The 22,155-nt window shown below is 43.8% G+C and overlaps 1 protein-coding gene across 2 annotated transcripts in view; it reads right to left on the bottom strand.

Moving 5' to 3' along the window:
• The window catches only part of CREBBP (CREB binding lysine acetyltransferase), a 137,221-nt gene that overhangs the window by 110,743 nt on the left and 4,323 nt on the right, over nucleotides 1-22,155 (bottom strand). For both annotated transcript variants that reach the window (XM_007453481.1, XM_007453482.1), the window contains exon 2: nucleotides 796-1,508. In XM_007453481.1, coding sequence (XP_007453543.1) covers nucleotides 796-1,508 — 713 coding nt within the window. The remainder of the gene's footprint in view (nucleotides 1-795; nucleotides 1,509-22,155) is intronic.

The following is a 22,155-nucleotide window of genomic DNA, read 5'->3' as shown; positions in this document are numbered from 1 at the left end:
CTTTCCCTTGGCAGCTCTCGCTTTCCCAGTGGTCTCCTATCTACCCTGGCATCTGCCTTCCCTGTTCTCCACATTCAGTTCCTACACTACACACCAGTTGCAAGGCCTTTCCCTGGAGCAGAGCTCTCAACCCTGCACAGGCGTCACACCATCTGGAGTCGGTAGCTTTGCACTTCTAACAAGCTCCCAGGTGATGCTGATGCTGCTGGTTCGGGGACCCCACTTTGAAAACCTGAGTTTCCTCTGGGACCCGAGGCCCCATGCTGCCCCCTGGCTCTGCCATGTTATCTCTTCCCTGCTAACCACGGCAGGTAGCTGACCAGCTTGGAACCTAGCTTCTTTATTGGTAAAACGGAGACTGACAAAAGACACTTCACCAGTTGGTTGTAAAAAGGGAAGGGCATGAAGAGTAACGACTTGTTCGGCTGCGTGAAGTGAAGGTAAAGAGCCTTTACCGGATTCACTGCTGCAACAAAAAGCTGATTCCCAGCAGAAGCTGCCTCTTTCAACCATGTGGTTCTATTTCCACACATTCTCCTCAGAGGCTGAAAACTGGTTATCAGTCCAAACTCATTCCCTAAGTTTCAACTGTCTGACATGCAAGCTAGCCTATCGCTGGCTTCTTCAACAATTCCCACTTTAAAGGCATGGGGCAGAGATCTGTATCCTGGAAAGAAGGGCACTAAATACCAAATCTGTCTCTTCCATGTGGGAGGGGCAGGAGGAAAGCCTAAAGGAGGACAGGAATGTGACCCTGGTTAATAGGAAGAATTCAAAGCACTGAAGCTCACTTACCTTGCTCATGCCTCCGGCTTGCGCTGTGTTCAGTCCTGTATGACCGGCCATTTGCGGTGAAACTTGAGTTAACGTCTCAGCCAGCACGCTGCTCGCAGCCCCCTGCATGGCCGGAGTAGCGTATGGCATTCCAGCTCCCCTTCCTCTGCCAGCAGCCCCAAGAGATCCATTCATGACTTGCGCCTGCCCTTGCTGAGCCGGGTTCATTAAACTATGGCCAGAGTTACTATTGAGGAGGCCTGGGTGGGTCTGGTTAAAATTAGCATTCATGCAGATACCAGGTCCTGTCTGTGATGTGGCAGGGCTGCTGGTCACCAGCCCCACTTGCTTTTGTGCTTGAGGATTCAGTGCTTGGGAAGCAGCGGGAGTGGGCCCAGAGGTGCTGGCTGCCTGTTTGGGAAGGCTGGGGGCTGAAGAATCTCCCTGGTTCAGAGGGCTCTTGCCCATGGCACCCAGACTGGCCATGTTCGCACTGTTCGGCTGCCCCTGGGCCTGGCCTCCGAGGCCTTGTTGCACGGGGCTGCTGGAGCTCACATTTCCTATTCCTGGGTTGATACTAGAGCTGCTGCCTCCTCGCAGAAGCTCTGACAGTTGTTTATGTTTGGAAGCAGCATCTGGAACAAGGTTCCCACTGTTTAAAAGGCCTAATTCTCCTCCATTGGGGATCAGCTCATCGGGAAGATCATTTTCCAAGTCAAACAATGATCCAAAATCTAGAAATTAAACAGAAACGGAAATGAGAAACTAAGCAAGCGTAATAGCTCTCCAACTGTCATATGTTACTATGATCTTAACCTAAAGGGGTGTTTAACACGGAACACTAGCACGTCTTAACAGTAACGTCAAAATGATCTGAAAGTTCATTTGGGAAAATAAAACAGGAAGAATATTTTTCAAATTCTGAAGAAGGGAAAGTTAAACAGAGATAAGAGGAAGGCTATCTAAAATGATAGATTTTATCATATATTCTAAACAATAATAGTGTAGTATATGGCAAATGCAGATATACAAATTAAAGGAAAACAATGGAAATTTAACTAGTTCACTGAATTATGATGTTAAAATGCTTTATAAGAACGTATGTGCATAAAATAGTAATTGGGCATCAGGTAAGACGAATAGTAATTTGAGGAAATTAAAGCCTAGCCTTAAGTGATTACATATTTAAAAGGTAAATTATCAAAAAACCCCAACCTTAACAGAAAATGAGATTTCTCAAAGTGCTGAAGCTACAGGAAATGAAAATAAAGACATATACAGAAACTAAAAATAACTGAAAGTAAAAGAAAATAGGAGCTTAAAAAATACTTGAATTATACAGAAAGGGTTAAGGGTCAATTTTACAGAAAGATTCTAAGCACACTGAATCCCAAGAATAAATGCACAACGGATATAGCAGGTAAATATCACAAAGGAAGATAAAAAACAGTAAACAAAATAGACCATCCTTCCTAGTAATCAAGCATGAAAATGAAAGCAACTCCTTTTTCCCAGTCCCTCTCAAAGTAACACTTCTCTAATGTGGCCGATATATGTCATCTCTAGTTCCTCACTGACCATTCACTGTCCAACCCACAACCTGGCTATACATGCAAGTACAAAGGACAAGATATGTACAAATACATTCATCATAGAATTACCTGTAACATCAAAACAAATGCAAACAACACCCAGAGGTAGTTTAACTTAGTGGTTATTACAACTCTAGAGCCACACTGCCACCATCTGAATGCCAGCTCTGCTTCTTGCTCCCCACTTACTAGCTGTGTGACCTTGGTTAAGTTAGAGTTTCTGTGCCTCAGTTTCCCTATCTAGAAACTGGGAGTGATAATGGCTACTACACCTCATAGGGTTGTTGTGAGGACTAAATGAATTAATAAATGTAAAGCACTTAAACTGTGCCTGTGGATGCTAAGTGTTCAGAAAGTATTAGCTATTATTATTACTGTTATCCAGTAACAGAGGTTTGATAAATTGCTGTATAATACTATAAAACACTATACATCTATTAAAATAATTATGAAGACTGTACAAATACAGGAAAATGTATGTTATGTAAAAACATGTAAATGGAAATTGTACGCAAAATAGCACACAGAGTAAGATTAGAACTAAAGTACGTGCGTGTAGGCAGTAGCTGGAAAGTAATATGCCAAAAATAGAGTCGTAATGGTAAAATGGTGGGGTGATGTGTCCATGTGGCTTTTAAAAAAAATTTTTAAAGCCACTCCCCCTCCCACCACCCACTTTTAGAAAACTGAAAATCTTTTTCTCCATGGCGCAAACCCTTCTGACTGCTTCCCCCAACAACCTCCTCGGCTGGCTGGCCAGGATGTTCCTTTTAGGAAGGGCAACACCTTCTCAGGCAAGGAGCAAGAACCGCCACAATCACCTTCCCCTTCCAGGTGACACAATCCCAGCTAAGGGAACTGAAGGCAAGTCAGCCAAGACAGTTCTGGAAAAGGTTTTCCTTCCTACTGGTAAGGGATGCTCAGAAAAAGATCTCTCTTTTCCTCACTGGATTTCATCATGGGACTGTGGCAACCCTCTTCAACCAGGAGAGGAGACACTGTTGAAACACTAAGGGTGGAGCTTCCCTCGTGGCGCAGTGGTTGAGAGTCCACCTGCCAATGCAGGGGACACCGGTTCGTGCCCCGGTCCGGGAAGATCCCACATCCCGCGGAGCGGCTGGGCCCGTGAGCCATGGCCGCTGAGCCTGCGCGTCCGGAGCCGGCGCGTGCTCCGCAACGGGAGAGGCCACAACAGTGAGAGGCCCACGTACCACAACAAAAAACAAAAACAAAAACAAACACTAAGGAGGGCTGCAGAAAAAATACAAGCACCTGGGTTCATGAAGCCATCTCTAGGCTAAATTATCCAACTCTGGAAGCCTCCCCACCTTCAGACTTCTCGTAACGAGAGAAAATACATTTCCTATCATTTAAGCCATTTAAGCCATTCTAGTTGGAGTTTAAAGGTAACCTGCAGCTGAAGGCATCTTATCTCCATCATGTCTGTGAAGTTCAAACTCCTTCACAGGGCACATCAGTAGGTGGCCCCTGCCCACTTTCCAGCCCTTCTTTCCCAGGCACCTCCTGATGCACCTCCTACCTTCCAGCCACAATACCGTGAGCCAGCACACGTATTAGCAATCTTTCTTCTGGGTGCACTCTCTCTCAGTCTAGAAAACCCCATGTCCAGCCCTCCCTCAGATTAAACAGTGACTATGAAGACTTTCTGTAGGCTGCCCCTTGAGAACTGACCAGTTCCTTTTCAGCCTCCTGAGTTCTCTGTACCTACATGCCTCATAAACCACCTCGATCACATACTCATTCCTTCCTGCCTGACTGTAAGGGACTAGTTACTCCTTGCAAGTGGATATACACATACTCTGTTTTGTAGAACCTGTGAGAGTAGCTGCAGACACCATGAGCCCTTCCTCCCAAGTACTTTACTTTGTGCCTCCTAAGAACACCCTTTACACAGCACAGTACATTTATAAAATTCAGGAAATTTAACCTTGATACAACACTTAATATACTGATTGCCCTTACTCATATCTGGCCAGTTGTTTCCCAAAATGCCCTTTATCACACTTATTTTTCCTGATCCAAAATCTGATTCTGGATCCCAGCGCACTTAGTTGTCATGTCTTTGTCTTCTCCTTTACTCTAGAAAGGTTCCTCACACTTTGTCTTTCATAACTCTGAGATTTCTGAGGAAGGTAGGTCAGTTGTTTTGTAGAATGCCCCTCAATTTGGGGTTGCTTCCTCACGATTACAGGACACTCAACTATGAAGAGACAACAGGACTCGCCTCCTGGATACAGCAGACACCTCTGAGAGAACTACTGACCAGGGCGCGCTGCTAGCGACAACCCAGCTCCTGTGTTTCCAGGTGGCTTTGTGGGTTCCATTCCACAGCTTTTATGCTATTGTATTGTCCTGAACCTGGAGATTCCCTAAGGTCTCCAGACACAAAGACCACATGAAATAAAGTAAGAACAAATGAAAACAACACTCCAACATAACTAACATTTGTTTGTTGCCTTCCAGGTTCTGTCCACATGTGCACACATTTTTACTCAGTAATCTCATAAAAAAAAAAGAAATCAGTGACTTCCCTGGTGGCGCAGCGGTTAAGAATCCGCCTGCCAATGCAGAGGACGCGCATTCGAGCCCTGGTCTGGGAAGATTCCACATGCCATGGATCAACTGAGCCTGTGCGTCACAACTACTGAGCCTGCACTCTAGAGCCCACGTGCCACAACTACTGAAGCCCACGTGCCTAGAGTCTGTGCTCTGCAACAAGAAAAGCCACCACAACGAGAAGCCCGCACACCACAACGAAGAGTAGTCCCCGCTCACTACAACTAGAGAAAAGCCCATGCGCAGCAACAAAGACCCAATGCAGCCAAAAATAAATTAATTAAAAAAAAAGAAATCAATGTATGTGTGTGTTTAATGTAATGCTTCTTAATCTATGAACGTGAAAATGAAACTCATTTAAACTAGAAAATGGAAGCTGTTATGATAGAGATCATGTTTCCTCCCTATCTGCTGGGGAGGAAATTAGATGTCAAGCACTATAAACCAGAAGAAGGGACTGGGCTACTAATATTGTACACGTAAAGCTTGGAACAACCTGCTGACGCTCCCCTGACTGACTCTTCCAAGAGTGCCAAAGCACTTTTCCTAGGAGAGGGCAGACAGGCCAGGACAAGAGCAGGTAAATGCAGAAGAACATGGTCTCTAGTCCAGTGTAGGAATTGGAATTGGAAATGGAAATGCAAAAACAACACTTGCAAGTGGAACACAGGAGTTCAAATCCTGTCTGAATCAATTAGCCCTGTGTCTTTGGGCAAACTGCTTAATCTCTGTGCCTTAATTCCCTCAACTGTAAAACAGGGACAATGGTACCCCAGGGCTACACGATGAAAGCAGGAAAGGAGTGCTCTGTGCCACAGATACTGGTTATTTTATTCTATCCTGCACAAAAACTTTCTTACCTTTAAAAATTCACCCAGTGTGCTGCCATTCTCAAATTGACTCGTTTTCTTTAATGGTTTAGTCTTGTTCTAGTCCAAATGCACATGCACCTTTTACGGCTGTAGCAGGCATTATGTCTGCTTGTGCTCACTTTTGGTTTTGGTTTTTATTGGTCTGCCACAATTTGTCCACCTTAACTACTTTTTCTCATCCTGCTTCAGTCCAAGCACATCTCACAGCTGTTTGGGCTCAGAAAGGGTTGACAAATTCTGCTATGTCCTCACCTGTGCTGTCCAAACACGTATGAACCAGTCTACAACCACATATATGACGTACGGCTTTTTTAACAGACAAAGCGGTTGTGTAGGGCTTGAGGAAGGCACATCCATACCCACACCATCACCCTTTTCTCACCATTACTTTCTCCTGTTCTCTAGTTTAAAACAAAACATTGATAAAAGAGAGCGAAGCAGGAAAGCCAGGCTGTTGCAACATAACACAGCTGTGCTTTCTACACACCAAGTGTCCCAACACACAGGTTGGGTAATACCAATCTGAATCATCGGAAGTTCCTAAAATTCAAGATAGAGCGCTACCACTTCCAATCCCAGGTAAATTCCTTTCTTTCCACCAAGTCACCGGGGGACAGACCAAGGAGAGAGCAAAGCTGAGGCTGAACGAGATTCGAGGACACCCCACTTTCCAGGGGTTCACCCTTAGCAGAAGACGAGCTCTGTCACACAGTGAACAGCAGACAGCCTGTCACACTGCCACCGCTGGGAACAGGAACTCTCTCTCTTCGGGGGCTTCCTGGTTGCATCCAGGAACTTGAGATAGAACATACACATTTGGGGGAGTCACCCTCCAGTCACCAGCTCCCTAAGGAACCACAAATGCCTCTTCTTGGTTTGAAGGCACTTGGGGGGGGCGGAGCTGAACCTCTTCCCTCCCCCGGTCTCTGCCAGGTCTCAGAGACCTGCCTGAGAGCCCCTTTCAATTAAGCTGACCTGAGAAAAGAAGCTACGAGCTCCCCAGTCTCTATCACACCGAGGCAAGGATGGGGTGCCCACAGCAGCAGCTTACGAAGGAGAAAGTCAACCAAACTTGGCCCGCCTCAGGAACGGAAGGTCTTCATCACGTGCGACCACGAGGGACCTTTCCCTCCTAGACCACACGCAGAGACCTTGGTCCAGGGGATGGTCACACCACACACTGACAGACATGCTGCAAGACCCATTCTTATGCATCACGATCAGAAGTCAGCATTTCACCTTAAACAAGGAATGAACTACTATCAAGTAGGCTGAAAAAAGCTTTTCATTTTACAAAATCAAATACCAGGCAAGTGACTGACTCAATCTGTCCAGCCAATAACATCTGAAAACAGTTTTGTTTGAAAGACTTTTTTCAAATGCAACAGCTAAACAAACCATCTAGAAAACACATCTTCCCTCAGGTTTTCTAAATTCTCCTCTTTCTGTCATAATACCTTATTTTCTCTTTTGAATTGCATTTGGAGCCCAAATTCTCTGTATTGGCAGAACTGATTTTTCTCCCAAAATATGTACAAACCAGTTTATCACACCTGATATTGGCCAGAAGTATGAACTTTCCACACTCTACAGACATAATGAATGAGTCTTAAAATCATATGATCAACTTCTTGTTACAACTCATGAGGCTGTAAGTACCTCGAAAGCAGGGATCCTGTCTACCCAGCACCTGCCATACAATGCTTAGCATATAGAAAGCCCTCAACAAACATCTGCATGCTGAATGAGAGAATGAATTACAGAGAAGAGTGCCAGTTACAGATGATACACAATATCATTTTTAACAAGTTACTTGTCTAGCCAAAGATATCAAGTAGTAATCTTAGCATCTATTACTAGTTTCCTAAAATAGAAACAAAGAACAAAATTCAACAATGAATTTTCTTGAAATATTACATTGTTCTACTCATCCTTCTCTTTACACCTCTTTCCTGCTGCCTCTATCTTCCAGAAAACCAGCCAAGTCTATTTCACTCTCTGGCTACACCTCAGCATCAATGACCCTCTATCCTATGGCTGATGCAAGGATTAAATGGCACGATGGAGAACGAGAGATGGTAGTGTTAGAAATAAACTCCATAAGAGTTTTGATGCTGTTTTGTGTTCATGTTTCTCTACTTCTGAGCATGAAACTCCCTTCCCACAGATATCTTCTCTTCCCCACTCACCCCTATTTCTATCTGCAGTCCTTATTCCCTGTGAAAAAGGTCTGCTTTCTTTAAAGTTTTTTCAGAATTTCTCTACATTTTCTTTGGCATTACTTGTACTATAACCATGACTACCTAAATGCTTCTCTTAAATCTTTCAAAAGCTGAGCACTTTTACTTATCAACCCTGGAAAATTTTACAAGAAGAATTTTTAATTCCTGAGTCAAAACTGTATACAAAAAAACTTGACCCAAAAAGGGTAATGCATCCTGAAAAAGCTCACATCTAAAGATGAGGAATCCATAGAATGGTAGACATTTTCACAGGGTTATAACTCTTAGATGACCTGGAGACCATTCTAGGTCTCTTCAGTGCATTTATTAATATACTAGTAATTAGACACTGACAACACAGGAAGAACAGTCTGGGGTAGTGAGAAAATTACCCTGCCAGAGCTTAATTCAGGTCCATCTCTGTCACTCACTCCTCCCTCCTATGTGTGCTTCCTCAGATCTAAACTGGAAATGAAAATAGTACATGCCTCTAGGATCACTGATGAAGGAATTAAATCACACAATGTGTATACAGCACTTAAGCCTGTCATGCAGTAAGGGCTCAATAAGTATTAGTCATTATTATCACTATCACTGTCCCATCTTCCGAAGTTGCTACGAGGACTGAACGATACACACACATCAAGGACTGGCACCCTATGCCTGGTACAGGGTTCGTGCCAACAATCATCTTTTCTGTAAGGTAAAGCCCTAATAATCTGACGATTCTACTAGAATTAAAGCTTACTTTGCTTTGAAAATTCTTGGAGACTATGCAAATAAATAATCGAACAACTCTCCAACAATGAAGAATTAAATTTTTTTTAAAGGAAAAGAAAAGGCACTGTTTTATTGGCATTTATGCCATTACAAATAAACTTTATCTAGGCATTTAATCAAGTTCCTAAAAGACATCTTTTTTTTTTTTTACAACAATCATTAGGAAACAAAAGCAAATTCTTTCTAAAACCTTCTGTGATTAAGGCTTCTTTTATGTAGATACATAAATTAGTACAGAATGGGGTTTTACTTTATTCTGAACAGTGATTTTACACTGAACAAAAAAATATGTCCTTCCTCAAGATCACTATCTGCTTCTTAAGAGTCAAAGTGGGGCTGGCTGGGCAACCCACCTCCTCCCAGGCCTTCCTCAGTGGGAGCAAGTGCCGGCTCTCAGGCCTTCGTTCTGTGCACGGCGGACTGGGCTCACTTGAAACTTGAATAAAAGGATTATAAGACAGCCCTGAGTGGAAGTTCTCTGTCACACTGGATCCTAAATCAGGAGAGACCTGGAATTGCAGCCAGCCTCCTATCCTCATCTGACTCACTTAGAGGTTCCCAGGAGATGCCATTCTCAGACAGCTAGGACAATTTAAAGTTTCCTAAGTGTGGTTTGTGTGCTGCCTCCCTCAGCCCTGAAGGGAGGAGAAAAGCCTTCCTGGGACAAAAGTGGGAAAGAAGGTACTGTCACAGCAGCAACCACCACTAAACCAACCATTAACCACCCAGAAGCCCCGAAACGCAACCAGGTGGTTTGGAGTAGAAAGGGGCTCACTGTTCTCCACCATCATGGCTGAGGGCACTAGGACCAAGGGGAGGCGCTGCCTAGCCACCCTGCAACCCAATTAAAAGTCCTAGAGAAGGAGGAATGTGGGGGCTGAGCTAGGATTCAACCTCTGCACCCTAACCCCAGGTGCTGGGCCACCTCAGACTACCTGGCCACAATGTAAGTACAGGCAAGCAGACAGCCAGAGACCAGGTCCCCTGGCCCAAATGCTGGGAGCTGTAGCTGGCAGGCAGCAACACCAAGTCAGGAAGAAGGGGTAAGACCTTCTTCTGGACACAGAGGTGTCAGCGTACAACATATGGAAGTGTGTGGGCTATCAGAAAGCCCACAAGAGAAAATGAATGCATGAAGTCCAGAAAGTACACCAACATCCAGACAATGGAATATTATTCAGCACTGGAAAGAAATGAGTATCAGGCCATGAAAAGACATGGAGGAACCTGAAATACACGTTACTACGTGAAAGAAGGCAATCTGAAAAGACTAACTACTACATGATTTCAATTATATGACATTCTGGAAAAGGCAAAACTATGGAGACAGTAAAAATAATCAACGATTGCCAGGAGTCTGCTTTTTTTGGGGGGGGCAGGGAGCTGGGGGAGATACAGGAGGAATACAGGGGATTTTTAGGGCAGTGAAAATATACTGTGTGATATTATAAAGATGGATAAATGCCATTGTACATTTGTCCAAACACACAGAATGTACCAAACCAAGAGGGAACCCTAAGGTAAACTATGCACTCGGGATAATCCGATGCATCAATGTAGGTTTATCAACCGTATCAAATGTACCACTCTGGTGGAGGATGCTGATAATGGGGAGGCTGTGCATGTGTGGGGGCAAGAAGTATAGATGGGAAATCTCTGTACCTTCCCTTCAGTTTTGCTGTGAACCTGAAAGTGCTCTAAGAAAATTAAGTCTTAAAGGAAAAAAAAAAGTATGCCATTAGATTACAGATAAATCACAAGCAACTGAGAGGTACAAAATGACAGAGAATCACAAGCTGAAGAATAACTTGAGTATTTATCAACTATATTAATAACTAACATACAAAATATCCAGTGATGTCTATGCTGGGTTTAAGTGTGCTGCTTTTAAAGCTTTAAGGATCCACCAACACACAAGCTCCTGGAGGACAGTTTGATGATATGATCAAAATTACAAATGCATATTCCTTTTAATCACTAATTCCATTTTTAGGAATCTGTTCTATAGATATACACATAACTGTGCAGAGCTATTCATTAAAGCACTGTTTGTGAGGGGTCAAGATTGGAAAGATTAAATCAATCATGGCACATCTCACATAACAAAACTAGCAACTACAGGGCTTCCCTGGTGGCGCAGTGGTTGAGAGTCCACCTGCCAATGCAGGGGACACGGGTTCGGGCTCTGGTCTGGGAGGATCCCACATGCCGCGGAGCGGCTAGGCCCGTGGGCCACAAATGTTGAGCCTGCGCGTCTGGAGCCTGTGCTCCGCAATGGGAGAGGCCGCGGTAGTGAGAGGCCCGTGCACCGCGATGAAGAGTTGCCTGCTTGCCGCAACTGGAGAAAGTCCTCGCACAGAAACGAAGGCCCAACACAGCCAAAAATAAACAAACAAATAAATAAATAAATACTTACTTACTCCCAATTTCTGACATTAAAAAAAAAAAAAAACTAGCAACTACAGAAAGAGATAATAAGGAAGCTCTCCATGTGCTGCTGTGTACAGGTATGTAACCACGTGGACAGTATGCTGCCTCCAGTAAGAAGAAGGCAGGAAGGGGGCAAGGGAGCTAAGAATAGGCTGTCTGCTTGGAGAGATAAACCGTGGAGGAGAGCACAGGGAAGGAGGGGGGCTCTCACTCTACAGCTTTGTGTCCTCTGATTTTTGAACCATGTGAGTGGACTTCCTGTTTAAGTAATTAAAGAAACTGATTTTTAAAAGGCAGCCCCTGGGGTGTCCAGGCCCAGGTGATTAGCTTCAGCTTAGGTGATAATACCTGGAATGCTTCCAGATGCTCCGGGTTCCAGTTGGAGTGTTTACCTTTGAGGATGAAATCTGAAATGGGTTCAATACTAGTTTAAAATATTTTTAGTATTCAAATGAGCTTAAAAGGCAGGAAAATAAAAAGCACTTTAAAGAAGGATTTTACAAAAATAATACTTTTTTCCTAAAGAAATGTGACAATCTACATATCATATTTTGTACCCAACGCAGTAGTAAGGTACACATTGCTTGCGTCAGGAAAGCTGACATTATTTCAATGTACTTGAAAAAACATTAGTTGGCTGTCAGGTCTTGTAGCTTCCAGCACACCAATGAAGAAACCTCTAATAAAAGGATTCTGTTACCTACTACTGGGCATATACCCTGAGAAAACCATAATTCAAAAAGAGACATGGGGGCTTCCCTGGTGGCGCAGTGGTTGAGAGTCCGCCTGCCGATGCAGGGGATACGGGTTCGTGCCCCGGTCTGGGAGGATCCCACATGCCGTGGAGCGGCTGGGCCCGTGAGCCATGGCCGTTGAGCCTGCTCGTCCGGAGCCTGTGCTCCACAATGGGAGAGGCCGCAGCAGTGAGAGGCCCACATACGGCAAAAAAAAAAAAAAAAAAAAAAAAAGAGAGACATGTACCACAAAGTTCACTGCGGCACTATTAACAATAGCTAGGACATGGAACCCACCTAAATGTCCATCAACAGATGAATGGATAAAGAAGATGTGGCACATATATACAATGGAATACTGTATGGAATACAATGGAATATTACTCAGCCATAAAAAGAAACGAAATTGAGTTATTTGTAGTGAGGTGGATGGACCTAGAGTCTGTCATACAGAGTGAAGTAAGTCAGAAAGAGAAAACAAATACCATATGCTAACACATATATATGGAATCTAAAACAAAAATGGTTCTGATGAACCTAGGGGCAGGACAGGAATTAAAGAAGCAGATGTAAAGAATGGACTTGAGGACACAGGGAGGGGGAAGGGTAAGCTGGGACGAAGTGAGAGAGTAGCATTGACATATATACACTACCAAATGTAAATAGCTAGCTAGTGGGAAGCAGCCGCATAGCACAGAGAGATCAGCTTGGTGCTCTGTGACCACACAGAGGTGCGGGATAGCGAGGAGGTGAGGGAGGTGCAAGAGGGAGGGGATAAGGTGATATATGTATACATATAGCTGATTCACTTTGTTATACAGCAGAAACTAACACAACATTGTAAAGCAATTATACTCCAATAAATATGTTTCCAAAAAAAAAGATGGTTAAAAATCAGAGCTTGTGACAAAGGAAGTGATGATTGGACACCACACTAACACACAATCATATTTTCCCATCTTTGGACAACACCTCTAAGTTAATTTACACTTTGTTCAAATCATTCTTGCTAGAGGTCTAAAGGTTTTGCAATAGGAATTAACCAAAACTCCAGTTCTCACCATTTAACAGATTCCTCTAACCACAAATAGTAAAGATGTTTTGCTTTGGATCTGACTTACTTTTTTTTTTTTTTTTTGCAATATGTGGGCCTCTCACTGTCGTGGCCTCTCCCGTTGCCGGACGCGCAAGCTCAGCGGCCACGGCTCACAGGCCCAGCCGCTACGCGGCATGTGGGATCCTCCCAGACCGGGGCACGAACCCGTATCCCCTGCATCGGCAGGCGGACTCTCAACCACTGCGCCACCAGGGAGGCCCCTGACTTACTTTTAAACTAGTTTTTCTTTTAATTTTTAAATTTATTATTTATTTATAAATTTATTTATTTAATTTATTTTTGGCTGCATTGGGTCTTCATTGCTGCGCTCGGGCCTTCCCTAGTTGTGGCAAGTGGGGGACACTTTTCATTGCGGAGTGTGGGCCCCTCACTGCGGTGGCCTCTCTTGTTGCGGAGCACAGGCTCCAGGTGTGCGGGCCTCAGCAGTTGTGGTGCACAGGCTCACTAGTTGTGGAACGTGGACTCAGCAGTTGTGGCACACAGGCCCAGCTGCTCCACGGCATGTGGGATCCTCCCAGACCAGGGCTCAAATCCATGTCCCCTGCATTGGCAGGCAGACTCTCAACCACTGCGCCGTCAGGGAAGCCCAGTTTTTTGTTTTAAAAATAATATATTTATGTTTTTTAAAAAAGCATTTGGAAGACTATAAAGTGAAAGTGGAGAGCCCCCAGCCCCCCACTCCCAAGGAAAACAATTTTCAGAGATTTCCTTCTGAAAATACCCTATGGACACATTAGTATATATCTTTTTTTTTTTTTTTTTGCTGTACGCGGGCCTCTCACTGTTGTGGCCTTTCTCATTGCGGAGCACAGGCTCTGGACGCGCAGGCTCAGCGGCCATGGCTCATGGGCCCAGCCGCTCTGCGGCATGTGGGATCTTCCCGGACCGGGCACAAAGCTGTGTCCCCTGCATCGGCAGGCGGACTGTCAACCACTGCACCACCAGGGAAGCCCAGTATATATCTTTTTACCTCTAAAAAGGATCTAATTATCATTTCTGTTCTCCATCCTGACTTTTTATTTAACAATTCTCAAACTTATCTTCCATCTTAAATACCCATCACTCTCCCTCCCCAGATTTACAATGGCAAAGGACTCAGCTACTCCTCTTCTGAAGGACTTCTGGGTCACCTTTAGTGTTCTGCAATATCTAGATTAACTAAATTAATAAAAAGGTCTGGAATTAACATGAATATTTTTAGAAGTCCTACCAAGCAAGAGATTGATTTTTATCTTATCTATTGTACTTGGCATACAAGTAGGTTGTTAAGCTACAGACATTTGTATGTCAACTAATAACGTGGTTAATAAAAACCACAGGTTTAAAGAATCTTTTCCAGAAGCTGGGAAACCATAAACAGAACTTTGGTATGAACCATGGTCCAATGATGTGCAACATGATGACAGTAACAAAACCTCTAATACTCTTCAAGATGAAATTACTTTTTAGAACTTCAATTCTTCCTATTCACAAAATGTAGAAAAAACACAAAAATCATTCTGTTTTATTTAAGTACAGCACCAAAACATTTTACCATTTTAAAAAAAAAAAGGATTTTTAGAATGAAGCCTGCTCTTCAAATATTAATACTTCCTACAGCTCTCAGATATTTATCAGTCTGAAATGCACCTATAGTGGAACAATATATATAACATGTCACTTTGGGAAGAAGGAGTAAAAAGAGACGGCCTGTGCTTACATACACAGCATATGTATATAGCATGATATACAAGAAACACTAGTTGCCTGTGGGGAGGGGAATTGGGTGACTCCGTAAACAGGAAAGGAAGGCTTTTCACTAAAGTCTTTTGTACTTTTTGGGACCCTATGAACACGTCACCCAGTCAAAAGAATTAAAAAAAAAAAAAACTTTTTAAAGAAGAATCACTTGTTGGTACAAACATTTCCTAATATCTTAAATAAGAACACTACAGCTGACCCTTGAACAAGGGTTTGAACTGCACAGGTCCACTTATACACAGATTTTTTTTTTCAATAGTAAATAGGGAGGTCCCACGAATATGGAGAAACCGGTATACAGAGGGCAAGTTATATGTGGATTTTTGACTGAAGGGAGGGTTGGCGCCCCTAACCCCCACGTTGTTCAAGGGTCAACTGTAGTTCTGATTCTTAAGCTGTTTTTTGTGGGGTCTTTTTCCTCCCACAAATAGGGTTTGGGAAGAGAGAAAGCAGTTGTCAACTCTCCCTGCAGGTATGAACTTAGATGGAAAACTATACCTTGGAAAAAGATGATATAGCCTCTGGAGAACAAATCACAGTCACTTCCTCCAATTACCCTGGATGTGATAGGCTTCTAAAATTTTGTATTGTTTTTTAAGCTCTAAAAGGATGGTCTGGACTCCCTGGTCAGACACTGCAGGCTCTCCATGACTTTACCTTGCCTTAAGACACCCAGCCTGACTCCCCCGTTAGTATGTCCTACAATGAGCTCCAGTGCCCTTCCTCTAAGAAGTTTCCCTGGGCTTCCCTGGTGGCGCAGTGGTTGGGAGTCTGCTTGCCGACGCAGGGGACACGGGTTCGTGCCCCGTTCTGGGAAGATCCCACGTGCCGCGGAGCGGCTGGGCCCGTGAGCCATGGCAACTGAGCCTGCGCGTCCGGAGCCTGTGCTCTCCAACGGGAGAGGCCACGACAGTGAGAAGCCCGCGTACCGCAAAAAAAAAAAAAAAAAAAAAGAAGTTTCCCTGACCACCCAGCCTGAAGCATCTGGTTCCTTCCCATCACAACACTGATTTCAGTTCGCAAACAGACAGGCATTGGTGGGGCTGCTGGACTGCCTGCCCACACCACTGCACTCTGAGTTCCAAGAACACAGGGCCCCCACTGATATCACCACAGCCTAGGAGTGTCCCATACATAATAAGCACATATAAATAATTTGAATTATATAAGCGTTTTAATATTTGCTGAATAAAAGAATAGATAAATAGTGGTAGAGTTGAGACTAGAGCTGAGGCCCACCCAACTTCTCAGCACAGGACACCAGCAGTGTCCACATCTAAGAGGCAAGACCACGCTGCCTCTAAATGGTAGCCTGTTGAATGTAAAACAAAAACAAAACTGACTTTCTGCAAAAAGTTTACACGCTCAAAAGTGTACACCTCCAGACCTCCACACTTGCTGTTTATGCTGTTCCCTATGCCTGGAATAGCACCTCACCCCAACTCCTGTTCATCCTCAGGTCTCAGTCACCTCCCCCAGAAGGCCTTCCAAGACCCTTAAGAAAAGACTCTGTCCTATGCCCCAATCATGGACCCCCTCTCCAAGGTACTCGGTCACAGCTGACTATAGCTGTCTCCCACGAAGGCAGACCCTGGACCTGCTGTGTCCCCACCACTAGATCTCCAGGACTGACATCACAGTGTAACAAATATTTTCTACATGACTGAAAAATCCTATATCTAAACCAATGACTATTTTTGAAAATGCTTTCCATCTTTACAAGTTGGTCCCTTTAAAGGGACTTTGCCCTTTAGGTCATAAATATCTTAAAAGAACACTCTAGACAAATGAGGTAAGTAAATATACTCAGGGCTGTGCTGTCCGACACAGCAGCCAATAGCAACATGTGGCTATTAACATTTACATTAATTACAATTAAGTAAAATTTAAAATGTAGCTCCTGACTCATATTAGTAACAGTTCAAGTACTCACTAGCCACAAGAACCTAGAGGATCCAGTACTGGGAGTGTGGATCTAGAACATGGCCATCATCACAGAAAGTTCAGCTGGACTTAGTATCAGGAGACCACTAGCATTTCAAACAAAGGAAATGTCCAAACTCACTCTTACCATTGAGAAGGAACCCGTTTTTCCTTAACTTTCAAAGATTGAGAAAGTCACCAGTGTGAGCTAAAAATCACTGAATATGATTTTCTCAGAGATCTTTAAAAGAGAAGTTCAACTTTGGGCAGGCTGTGCTCTTCAAACAAAAACCAATCCCAGAGTAGTAAAGGCACAACCAAAATAACACAAAAATCTATCAATACTTTATGCCTTGTTGCTTTCAATAAAAATTACTGATTAAATAAAATGTAAATAAGATTTAATGTTAGGGGCAAAAATTCTTTGTCCGCCATGGGGTGATTTTTACTAGCAAAATCCATAAATCACCACACCTAAAATATCTAGGAGACTGGAAAAACAGTAAACTCCAACTGAAGCAACTTCCTATTATAGAATCTGTAGAAAGAGAAAATCCCCACAATACAGGGAGGAGCTGAATCCATTCCTTTCAAGGTCAGTGGTAGCTGAATCAAAGAGGAAATTAAATTTCACTGCTCTTTCTTTCAACCAATTAACCTGACTAAACTGGATAGTGATTCAAAGGCCATTTTCTCCCCTAACTCTGTATGCTAAAAAAGAAAGACCATTTTTATAGCTTCTCCATGTTCACTTTTCCTTTTTCACTAAGTCCTAACCTAAATCAAGTCCCTGTTCTGAAACAATACGGGAAAAACAGTTCCGTTTAGACTTCAATTTTCCAATAAAGAACAGTTTTTAACTTCAAACACAGACTGAGTAAAGTGTGTCAAACTCCTACCCGTTTTGTGGGATTACTGAATCTCAGCCTCTAATTCATTCCTTTGCAAGCTGGTACTGAGACTGCACCAGCCCTGGTGCTCTACGTGGAACAGGAAGGGGAAGCATCTTCCTGTGTACTCAGCAAGAAACGTCCATGGATCTGGTTCTGGGTCAGACCCCTCACCTACATCAGTCCCATCCTCACCAGCCCAAGGGTAGGTGACGTATAGTACTTTCCCACAATGATACAATAATAATAGCCGCTGCAACCGGCTATATGCCAGGAACCACAGGAGTCCAATATGCAAAGCTAACCAAAGTGAGAAGAAATGGAAAATTCTAGGGGGGAAAATAAATCCCTTTTAGAGATGAGACTCACTCTCCCCAACGAAGTTCTAATGTAAAGTCAATGGCCCAAGGCACAGAGCTGATGAGCTGGAAGCTGAGATCCAGTGTCCACTGAGTGGAGGCCAGGCTCCTTCCTCACTACCTGTATCCCAGTATAAAAAGCTCTGACATTTCCTTCAACTCTGAGTCATGGTTAGAAGGTTCTACTTTTAATCAAGTGACAAACACTCAAAATATTTTAATCCAAAAGAACTGGGTCAAACGCATACAGTCCATAACTGTCAAAGAAAACCCCAATTATTTGATATATTTCTATAGTTCCTGAGTGTTACCATTCAGTTTGTTATCAAATACCAAAAACCACTTTATTCAAATATTGTTCAAGCCTCATTCTACAGGCTATCAGAAGAAACAGTAGCTTATTTTTCTTGCTATTTCATTGGTTATTCTAAGTACAAAATTAAAACACATATAGACGGTACAGTTTTTATAAGGAAAATTCAAAATATTTGGGGACAGTGCAAAGGGAAGCTTTTGAAATATAAAAATATTTTGCGGGACTTCCCTGGTGGCGCAGTGGTTAAGAATCCACCTGTCAATGCAGGGGGGATGGGTTCGAGCCCTGGTCCGGGAAGATCCCACATGCCGTGGAGCAACTGAACCCAGGCACCACAACTACTGAGCCTGCGAGCCACAACTACTGAAGCCCACGCGTCTAGAGCCCATGCTGCACAACAGGAGAAGCTACCACAATGAGAAGCCTGCACACGGCAACAAAGAGTAGCCCCCGCTTACCGCAACTAGAGAAAGCCTGTGCACAGCAACAGTGACCCAATGCAGCCAAAAATAAATAAATTAATTAAAATAAATCTAAAAAAAAAGATTTTGCTTTACAACAGAATTGTATAATCCCGTTAAACAGCTACAACTATTAAGAAACACCTACTATATACACAGGTGTATTAGAAAGACTGGCAAATTAAGAGATCTTCAAAGAGCAGCAGACGGGGACATCTAGAAATAGGAAAGTCGGGTTTAACCGAGTGAAAATTTCTTCAGCATTAGATTTTACTATTCTTAGTGATGGTTCAACTAAACATTCTTTTGATTAATGGAAATGAAACATGGGGGAAAACGTTACACGGGATGATATCCAAGGTCTTTCTAAGGGTAAGGTTTTAAAAGAAAGGAATTTGACTTCTAGACATAGAGCTCAAAAATAGCCTCACTTCCCAAATTTAGAACAAGAAAACACCCTGAAGGCAGATTTTTCAGAGTCAGCAACATTCTGCATATTGTCTAAGAACTTGGGGGAAAAAAAAAAGCCACCTTTGCTTACTTCCATGCCTTTCCTAAAGATACCCTCCCACCCCAATCTGTGATTCACGTCTCTTCAAGTCAAAGCTCGAGCTGGGTAACCTTGCACATGGCTCTTTTCTGGCACTACTGTCAGCAAATCACAGCCCCCACAGAAAGGTGAACACGCAAAAGCCCCCAACAGACACTGGTGCAAGCGCTGACTTCCTGCATCAATGACTTGCTGCAATGTGACAATCCTGAAAGCTAAGCTTAGACTGAATTGGGAAAGTATGGCATCCCTTCCCCCAGTTTATGCAAGAGCTGTGGATGCCACAGCAGGCCAGGGGAGCCCATCAGGCATGGGACAGTCTTCTGATAAGGGACGCGCCACTAAGGAAAGGCCTCAGAGTGGGCTCAGGGAATACTGGGCACACGTAATGGAAACCAGAGGGCATGGCCAGGAGTCTGAGAGCTTCTAAGAGACCATCTTGGACAACCTGAGAGGACTAGATTCAAGCCATGGGCTGAGATCACACCCACGGAGACGAAACTCTCTGAGTAGCCAGAGTGCTTTTCCCAGCACACAGAAGGCACAGAAACCCAGCAGACTTCCCCAACTGCCTGGCTCCTTGTTCTGGCTCAGTGAGAGAAGCCCAGCGGGCACCACAGAACAGGAGCACTAAGGCCCTGCCTCAGGTGCCACCTCCACTTGGACACCCAGCCCTGGGCTTATGCACATGGGGCATTCAGTAAACATTGGGTGAATAATGAAGTCTTCTTCAATTGCCCTGTCTGACTCATGCATTTGGGCACTTGACTGCATTTTATATTCTTTTCTCAAGTTTTGCCTCTATGTCTTATCTTTGTCAACACAGTTCTAAGCTACTTGAAGGCATCACCAGAATCCTTTGTACACTGCTACTGCATAAGGGATACCTCAGACTGAACTGTAATATACACAGTAAAGAAACAGAATTACATATTTGTTTGCTGCTTACACAGTCCATGAAATACACTTAAAAATTAGTAAGAATTTTCAGAACATACCATAGTGCTTAAGTTTCTGCAATTTAAAAATTTCATGGCCATCGTGTTCCTACAAAAAATACAATTGAAAATGGAGGCAAAAATCAACAGTATTGGGCTTCCCTGGTGGCGCAGTGGATGAGAGTCCGCCTGCCGATGCAGGGGACACAGGTTCGTGCCCCAGTCCGGGAAGATCCCACATGCCGCGGAGCGGCTGGGCCCGTGGGACATGGCTGCTGAGCCTGCGCATTCGGAGCCTGTACTCCGCAATGGGAGAGGCCACAACAGTGAGAGGCCCGCGTACCGCAAAAAAATTAATTAATTAAAAATAAAATAAAATAAATAGTATTGATTAAAGAACTCCTGGCTATATACTGAATGTGCTACACTACAAAAAGATCTGCCTGCTTGTGCGCCTGTGTGGACACGCATACATGGCTACTACTGTTTCCAGAACCATCAGCAAACGTGGCTACCAGGGTGCACCCACTCTCCCCTGTCAGGACGGTGCTGGCACCAGGCACTGAGCACTCACTCCAGACCAGGCACTTCTCACACAGCATCTCATTCCACCTTCACCATCACCCTTGGAGATGGGGATGGTCATCCTCTCTTTTTCACAGATGAGGAAACTGAGGATCCTCAGAGCACCAGTCCCACATTACATCAGGGTCACAAACTGCAGCCTGAGGGCCAAACCACCTGGCTGCTGGTTTTTGTAATGAGAGTTTTTCTAGTTTTACTGGCACACAGCTGCACACATCCATCTACATATTGTCCAGAGCTGCTTTCACGTCAAAATGGCAGCACTGAGTTAGCTGCAGCAGAGACCTTGTGGCCTGCAATCTGAAATTATGTCCTCTGACCCTTTACAGAAAAAGCTTGCTGACCCATGTATTTGGGAATGGTGCAAACTGCAAGCCCCTCTCTCCAAGCCTCACAGCCCATCAGCAAACTAAGGCTGGGAGGGCCCGCAAGAAAGTGCCTCGGCTATGACCAATTTCTTCTGAGCACAAAACCTCTGTTAAGCAACATCTCTTCACGTGCCCTTGGAATACACTTGAAATGCTGGTTTGAATGAGATAAAGAGGTAGTGCCCTGACTAATGTTACCCCAAGAACTAAAATGGCTTAAAGCAAGCTTTTCTAATCTTCAAAACTCACAATAAGGAACATTTCATCTTAATACGGGAAGGCATACTTTGGCAAAATCATTTTAAACTATTTTGTTCTCAAACACATTAAGTAAAAACACAAAGCTGGCACTTATGTAGCCCCAAATAATCACTTTGTCACACAACTATCAACAGAATGGCACAAGTCAGAAGTTGTAAAAATACAGGCTAACAAAGTAAGCATCAACTTCCAATAGTAGGATTAAGCCTAAGTCCCTTTACAAGCCATTCTCAATTATGTTTGAGAATTACAGAATCAAATTCAAGCTTTAAACAGCAGTGATTCTCAATCTTTTGCTCTACTGTGAAGGCTCCCTTGGTGGGATTCATACTTATCTGCCATCCCCAAGGAACTTCAAATGAGGCCACTGTTCTCACCGCTCTCACAGTTATTCAAAAATCCCTACTCTTCTACTAAGTAAAAGCTAAGCAAGTCATGAAAAGCCCTAGAAGTCTCTACAAAAACTCACATTTCCTAGTTAGCCAGAACTAGGCTAACTAGAGATGAAATAACCTAACTGGTCCTCAATTACCCACTGCAATAAACAAGAACGTAAGATCAGTATAGGCCTTGAATAACACCCTGCTGCACCAGAATGAGAGGGACGGGGGGAGCTCCTACCCCAGGCCCCTAATAGGAAGAACACTGTCCTGTTCCATAGCTGCT

The sequence above is a fragment of the Lipotes vexillifer genome, unplaced genomic scaffold (assembly GCF_000442215.2).
Source record: "Lipotes vexillifer unplaced genomic scaffold, Lipotes_vexillifer_v1.1 scaffold914, whole genome shotgun sequence".
Lineage (NCBI taxonomy): Eukaryota > Metazoa > Chordata > Mammalia > Artiodactyla > Lipotidae > Lipotes > Lipotes vexillifer.
The sequence above is the reverse complement of the archived record's forward strand: the minus strand, read 5'-3'. Positions and strand labels throughout refer to the sequence as shown.